At 41.1% G+C, this 8,078-nt stretch overlaps 1 protein-coding gene across 1 annotated transcript in view; it reads left to right on the top strand.

Annotated features, from left to right (window-relative positions):
- The window catches only part of ADAMTSL1 (ADAMTS like 1), a 472,821-nt gene that overhangs the window by 379,905 nt on the left and 84,838 nt on the right, over positions 1-8,078 (top strand). The window contains exon 23 of the mRNA XM_007455564.1: positions 743-877. Within this exon, the coding sequence (XP_007455626.1) occupies positions 743-877 (135 nt within the window). The remainder of the gene's footprint in view (positions 1-742; positions 878-8,078) is intronic.

Genomic DNA, 8,078 nt, shown 5'->3' on the forward strand with positions numbered 1-8,078 from the left:
GTTCGGCAGGTGCTTGCCTCTTTATTTGTTCCGTGGAAATAATAAGCAAGCCACTATACTTTCCTTTTCGTCACTTTTACCTCTGGTTAACTGTGATTCCTGATGACGTCAGCCCTGACTCCTTACAAGATTTTGAATAATAAATCATCCCTATCCTGCTTCTCTGATCCTACTTGGGCATAAAAATCCAGATCACAAAGCAAATTCCCAGCCTCACAATTGGACCCTTTTCTTCCTAGAAAAAAGCGACTCAGAGGATCCTTCGAAATAAGAAATTCCTGTGGTGTATCCCAGTCTGTGTGGACGATAACAAAGTACCTCCCTCTAAAGGTTGTTATAAGAGTTAAATGAAAAATATTTTAGCACAGAACTTGGCATCTAGTAAATGCTGAAGAAGCACTGGCTTTTTTAAAGTGCATTTATAATATAGTTTCGTTTAACTATGCGTTTATAGAGTGCCCAGTGGTACTGTGGGATAGAGTGGCATACAGTAAGGAACTCCGGAAATCACCATGCCTGATTCTTATTACTGACCTTACAGTTTCAGGCATCAAATATTATATTGAAATTCAGACTCACCTTGATGGGAACACCTTCTCTATAGGAAAAACGATGTTAAAGGTAACAATAGTAACGCCTGCCTTACACACAGACACACTGACATGCATGGCCGCCTCTCCCTCTCCGCTTAACACAGCCTTTATGCTTTAACCTGCCTGATGCACCATCTGCCTTCCCACAGATCCCCCCCACGTCCCCACGCAGTTGGACGACATCAGGGCCCTGCTCTCAGCCACTGGACCGAACCTTCCTTCGGTGCTGACGTCTCCGCTGGGAACACAGCTGGGCCTGGATCCTGGGAATTCCGCTCTCCTTGGTGAGTCCAGCCCTCTGGAACATTGGGCAGAGATCCAGGGCTGGACAGGATTTATGGGTGGGTGACTACTTGCAGGTGGGAGGGAAGCAGCAGTTGGGGGTGGCCAACAGGAAATCACTAAATTGCCTCCAGAATCCAGACTCACCAGTGGAAACTTGGCTGACTTTCCGTATGAGGTGACTGAAGTTCTTAGTCTAGACCTGAGCTTGTCCAGTGTCTAATGGGGCTCCTTTCTAAATCCTCTTGGGCTGATGCCACAGTCCAGATTCTCTCAGTCAGATTGATGGTGCTGAATTTGGAGAAAGATACAGCAGTGCAGAACAGCTCCTATATCTCCTCACCCCTTGCCAGCTGTATCCCAGTACTCCTCCATGACCTCTTCTTACCTAAATTAGAGCTATAACCAGCCTTCAAGGAGAAAACTGCAATATCAGTGCCTCCCAAAAGCCAGGCAATCTATTTAAACCTCCTTCAGTAGGTGGGGCGTACAACCAACCCAGAGAGACTCCTCAAGGCAAGCGTTTAAGCCGGTAGAACTTCCCTGGCGTCTGTCATTGGTAACCTCCACCAAGTTATTGCCCATGTGGCTGGCACCCTCTTGTAGCAGAGAGTTGTTCGAGGGCATCCGCATCCTGGGCCCCTCACCCCAGAATGGTGGAGATGCCAGAGCAACCTCTACATGACCTCTGGGGACGGTCAGGGTGGAGAATAAGTCCTCTGCCCTCAAAGGCCTGGGAAAAACAGGCCTACAAAATGGAGAAAATCTTCACGCTCACTGTATGTGGCCCCAGATGTTGGTCACGGTAGCTAGAATTATGTCCTTGGCTCAGTGTTGAAATTTCCTCTGCTCTTCTACTCGCCCACGTGCAGGGGACAGGAAGCCAATGGGTTCTCGGTCATACTGGTCATAACTTAACAATACGGCCCCAGGGCTTGGTATCTTTAGGGTTCCAGCACAGAGAGATTGCCTTCAGTTTTTTGTTAACATCTGAAATTAGCGAAGAATGCATACAGGCCTATGGAAAAAGCTTCTGATTTCTCTGTTTCTGATCTGGGTAAAAATAAAACACAGATACAGTAAGGAGTAGCGCTGTTTGTGGTAGCAAACTTGGCATTGAGTTTTTGCACGTCACGTTGATCAGAATTCACAGAAGTTTAAACTTCTTTTTTTTGTTTGTTTTGGCATATAAAGGGTAAATTTATTCCAAATTAAACATGTGCATTGTAAACTTTTTATTTTAGGCCCTTCACTATGAGAGATTGTCATAACTTATTGTCCAGTCACTAGCAGGGTGTGCAGCTGTTGTTTATTTTCAAGTTCAGTAACTCTTGGGTCACTCAGGTGCCATTCAGCGTGCTGGAAAAGTCAACCTGCTATATTTTCCATGATAGCTTTACTTTCTTTCTCCCTTATTCTGGAATAATATTTTGTCTTATTTTAGCCATGGGCAATAAGAATTTATTGTGCTTTATGCTGCTGCATTCCATTCCTAGTTTATAGTGCTTTGGTACCTTAGACTGGTATTTAAATCTAACAGTTAAGAGACACCTTAATGCCCTAGTTCACATCCAGACCGCTCCACCTGAGTAGACCACGGAGGCAGTATGCATAAAGTCCCTGAATGTAACTGCATGGGCAAAATGGACTCTAGTGGTGAATGTCAGCATCTTGCCAACACCATTGAACTAGGAGAGATCCATGTGGAATCGTGGAGATGAATTAAGGAATGGTGTCAAGTATCAGGACTCTGAGAAGTACGTCACTGGAGACAGACCAGAGCCTCACTGTTACGCTTTGATGCTGAGCACTGAAGGGTGGGGGGTAGGGATTCAAATAGGCACAAAGGAAAGGAAAGAGGCCCTCGAGGTGAGGAAGATGCCAGGAGCCCGGAGGAGATGAAAACCTGTGAGATGTGCATCAGGTGTCTGTTCAGAAACAGCTGTAAGACCCCCGCCGCTTTAAAACGGATGACAGGCAGCTGAGCTGGGATAGAAACTAGGCCTTCACAAGGAGCAAGCCTCAGCCAGCCAGAGCTTGTCCACTCAAGTGTGACTCCAACCCTTACTGGAAGCATCCTAACAGCCTCCCTCCATCTGGGGCCTCCCTGGCTAGTGACTCATCCTGATCCGTTAGTCCATTTGCTCCCCTTTGGACCAGCTCCCATCCCTGGCTCCTGCTGGTGGTCCTTTCAGACCAGAGTATGCGCTCTGGGTACAAGAAATGAGCCAGAGGCCAGAGGGGAGATTCTGTGGAGGGTTGCTTAGAACTCAGAACGGTAAACAGCATCAAATTGTGGAGGACCTTGATTATTAGGTATGGGGGTAGCTTTGCTATGTGGGAAATGGGGAGGTAACTTTAGAGGGTTTTTAAAGTAGGAGGATGTTATAAAGTAATATTTGAAAGAATTAATCTGACATTCCATAAGAATGAGTAATCAATAGAGAGACTGAATGAAGAAACACTGTGCTGAGGGTAACAAATGTTCTAGATCAGGATGGAAATATATGGCAAAGATATTTGTTAATCACCCCTTCCACAGCCAAGACACCCCTAATCAATCATGACACTCAGCCCGGGCTCTGCCTTGGAATTCATTTTTTTTTTTTAACCCTTTTGTGTGGTGTGTGCACATGTGTGTGTATGTGTGTGTGTGTGTGTTTAAAAATTTTTATTGAAATATAGTTGATTTACAGTGTTGTGTTAGTTTCGGGTGTATAGCAAAGTGATTCAGTTATACATATATATAAATATATGTATTTTTCTACATTCTTTTCCATTATAGGTTATTGCAAGATATTGAGTATAGTTCCCTAAAACAACTACACCCCAATAAAAAAATAAATAAAAAATATATATACGCTACTACATAAAAAATAGATAACCAACAAGGAGCTACTGGAATTCATTTTAACATTCCAACCAAGCATGTTGGCGATTGGTATATAGGATGAAAGCCATTCGCCAGCCCCACTGTAGCCAGTAAATGTTGAGATTCATGTGTGTGTATTTCTCCCATCTACAAGGCCACTTGGCCACAAAAGATTCAAAGAGCTCCACGGTTCTGTGGCACAGGGACAGTAACTCATGGGCCTTGATGCTCGTGTTTTCATGGGAGGAAGAGGAGAAGGGAGATTTGGGGTTTTTAAAGCCGTATGTCAGCACCACCTCTTCTCTGTAAAGGTTGAGTGTTGAGAGTCCCAGTAGGTGAGTCTACCCAGAAATGGCTGTTTTAGTTTTCAGACAGTCTAGCATTGTTTTCACTTCAAGCCACTGTTACAGCTTTCAAGAAGGAATGTTGATTGAGTGACACGTGCATGGGCTCATCTGAGCCTCACTTTCCGTAACTGTAAATGAAGACTTGGGACAAGTGAGTCCCTTGCTGCTGTCACACTCTTTGCTATATGACATAGACATGGAAAATGCCTAGTAGAGGCTCGTCCATGCAGAGTTGACCCAGCCTAATTGAATCCCTTGTCCCAGGCAAGGCAGATGCTAAATGTTTTGTCCTTGTTTTCCGGTTGCTCTTTGTGCAGCGAGGCCTAAACTGTGCCATCTGCTCTGGAGGGCAAGGCCAGCACCCATGCCACCCATGGCCTTTGGTGTTCCAAGGCCAAGCAGTACCCTGCAGGGTTCCATTTTCAGAGCAGCAGCATCTCAGGCCTCCCCACAGCACCTAAGCCCATTTGCAGCCTTCTGTCAAATATTTCTTTTGGCCACTAAGGCCCAACACGGGTATTTCTCACAGCATCATTTATAGGGCATTAGCATTGATATTTTTTGAAAAATAAGTTTTATTGGAGTTTTTATTATAAGAGCAGTGCGTCTGCATTGTAGAGCAATTAAAAATAGAAGCAAAAAGAAGAAATGAAAATGATCTATAATTACCTGGCCCAGAGGTAACCAGCACAAATATCTTTTTCCTAGCCATTAATATATACATTATATATTTTTCTAACTAAAATGAAATCATACTCTAAGTACTGCTTGTAACTTTTTTCACTTAATGGTACACAGGAGTCATCTTTCCATGTCTCTAAATATTTTTCTACAGTTTTATTTTTGATGCCTGCATTAGTGGGAGGTGTCATATCTTATTTAACCAATTCTCAAATGTCGAACATTTAAATTCATGCAATCTCTTGCTAATATAAAAGCATAGATACTCAATACTCTGTAATGACCTGTATGGGAAAAGAATCCAAAAAAGAGTGGATATATGTGTATGTATAACTGATTCACTTTGCTGTACTGCAGAAACTAACACAACATTGTAAATCAACTGTACTCCAATAAAAATTAATTAAAAAAAATAAAAACATGATGAATATTCTTATTCCTCTACCCTTGTGTACATCCCTGTTTACTTAGAATCAATTTCTAGAAGTGGAATTATTGTGTCCAAAATTTTGTATATTTTCGGGTTTTGCTGTATGTCATCAAATTGCCCTCCAAAAACGTTTTACCCATGTATGTATCCATCAGCACAAGATGAGAATTCCCATTTCCCGCAAATATTATCAATACTAGGTATGACCAAGTGTTACTATATTTACCATTTTAATAGGTGAATATACAATAGGATAAAATATAATACAAAAATATGGTATCATTTTTTATTTTTATTCCTTCGATTATGATTTTCAGTCATTTTGTTTTTAATGCTTTTCAGTCATTTATATTCATTTATGAGTTGCCTGGAAAGGTTCCTTGTTAATTTTTTATAAGTATTTATCCTATTTTATTGATAAGATACAATACATATTCAGGTATTTTTGCATTTATTTGACATAGAATTTTTTTTAATTGAAGTTTAGTTGATTTACAATATTATATTAGTTTCAGGTGTACGACATATTGATTAAATTTTTATAGATTATATTCCATCTAAAATTACTATAAACTATATTCTCTGTATGGCTATTTTCTCTGTGCTGTACAGTATATCTTTGTAGCTTATTTGTTTTATACATAGTAGTTTGGGGTTTTTTTTTAACATCTTTATTGGAGTATAATTGCTCTACAATGGTGTGTTACTTTCTGCGTTATAACAAAGTGAATCAGCCATACATATACATACATCGCCATATGTCCTCCCTCTTGCATCTCCCTCCCTATCCCACCCCCCTAGGTGGTCACAAAGCACCAGGCTGATCTCCTTGTGCTATGTGGCTGCTTCCCACTAGCTCTCTATTTTACATTTGGTAGTGTATATATTTCCATGCCACTCTCTCACTTCGTCCCAGTTTCCCCTTCCCCCTCCGCGTGTTCTCAAGTCCATTCTCTACGTCTGCGTCTTTATTCCTGTCCTGCACCTAGGTTCGTCAGAACCATTTTTTTTTTAGATTGCATATATATGTGTTAGCATACGGTATTTGTTTTTCTCTTTCTGGCTTACTTCACTCTGTATGACAGACTCTAGGTCCATCCACCTCACTACAAATAACTCAATTTCGTTTCTTTTTATGGCTGAGTAATATTCCATTGTATATATGTGCCATTCATCTGTCGATGGACACTGAGGTTGCTTCCATGTCCTGGCTATTGTAAATACAGCTGCAGTGAACATTGTGGTACATGACTCTTTTTGAATTACGGTTTTCTCAGGGTATGTGCCCAGTAGTGCGATTGCTGGGTCGTATGGTAGTTCTGTTTTTAGTTTTTTGAGGAACTTCCATACTGTCTCCATAGTGGCTGTATCAGTTTACATTCCCACCAACAGTGCAAGAGGGTTCCCTTTTCTCCACACCCTCTCCAGCATTTATTGTTTGTAGATTTTTTGATGATGGCCATTCTGACCCGTTTGAGGTCATACCTCATTGTAGTTTTGCTTTGTTTTGTTTTTTGGGGGTTTTTTTAAACATATTTATTGGACTATAATTGTTTTACACTGTTGTGTCAGTTTCTGCTTTATGACAAAGTGACTCAACTGTACATGTACATATATCCCCATATCTCCTCCCTCTTGCATCTCCCTCCCACCCTCCCTATCCCACCCCTCCAGGTGGTCACAAAGCACCGAGCTGATCTTCCTGTGCTATGTGGCTGCTTCCCACTAGCTATCTATCTCACATTTGGCAGTGTATATGTGTTCGTGCCACTCTCACTTCACCCCAGCTTCCCCCTCCCTATCCCGTCACCCCCTCAAGACCTCAAATCCATTCTCTATGTCTACGTCTTGATTCCTCCCCTGCCACTAGGTTCATCAGTACTTTTTTTTTTTTAGATTCCATATATATGTGTTAGCATATGGTATTTGTTTTACTCTTCCTGACTTACTTCACTCTGTATGACAGACTCTAGGTCCATCCACCTCACTACAAATAACTCAATTTCATTTCTTTTTATGGCTGAGTAATATTCCATTGTATATATGTGCCACATCTTCTTTATCCATTCATGTGTCGATGGGCACTTAGGTTGCTTCCATGTCCTGGCTATTGTAAATAGAGCTGCAGTGAACATTTTGGTACATGGCTCTTTTTGAATTACGGTTTTCTCAGGGTATATGCCCAGTAGTGGGATTGCTGGGTCATATGGTATTCCTATGCTTAGTTTTTTAAGGAACCTCCATACTGTTCTCCGTAGTGGCTCTATCAGTTTACATTCCCACCAACAGTGCAAGAGGGTTCCCTTTTCTCCACACCCTCTTCAGCATTTATTGTTTGTAGAATTTTTGATGATGGCCATTCTGACTGGTGTGAGGTGACACCTAATTGTAGTTTTGATTTGCATTTCTCTAATGATTAGTGATGTTGAGCATCCTTTCATGTGTTTGTTGGCAATCTGTATATCTTCTTTGGAGCTATGTCTGTTTAGGTCTTCTGCCCATTTTGGATTGGGTTGTTTGTTTTTTTGATATTGAGCTTCATGAACTGCTTGTAAATTTTGGAGATTAATCCTTTGTCAGTTGCTTCATTTGCAAATATTTTCTCCCATTCTGAGGGTTGTCTTTTTGTCTTGTTTATGGTTTCTTTTGCTATACAAAATCTTTTAAGTTTCACTAGGTCCCATTTGTTTATTATTGTTTTTATTTCCATTTCTCTAGGCCGTGGGTCAAGAAGGATCTTGTTGTGATTTATGTCATAGAGTGTTTTGCCTATGTTTTCCTCTAAGAGCATTATAGTGTCTGGCCATATATTTAGGTCTTTAATCCATTTTGAGTTTACTTTTTTTTTTTTTTTTTTTTTTTTTTTTTTACCC

Source organism: Lipotes vexillifer, unplaced genomic scaffold (assembly GCF_000442215.2).
Source record: "Lipotes vexillifer unplaced genomic scaffold, Lipotes_vexillifer_v1.1 scaffold912, whole genome shotgun sequence".
Taxonomy (NCBI): Eukaryota; Metazoa; Chordata; class Mammalia; order Artiodactyla; family Lipotidae; genus Lipotes; species Lipotes vexillifer.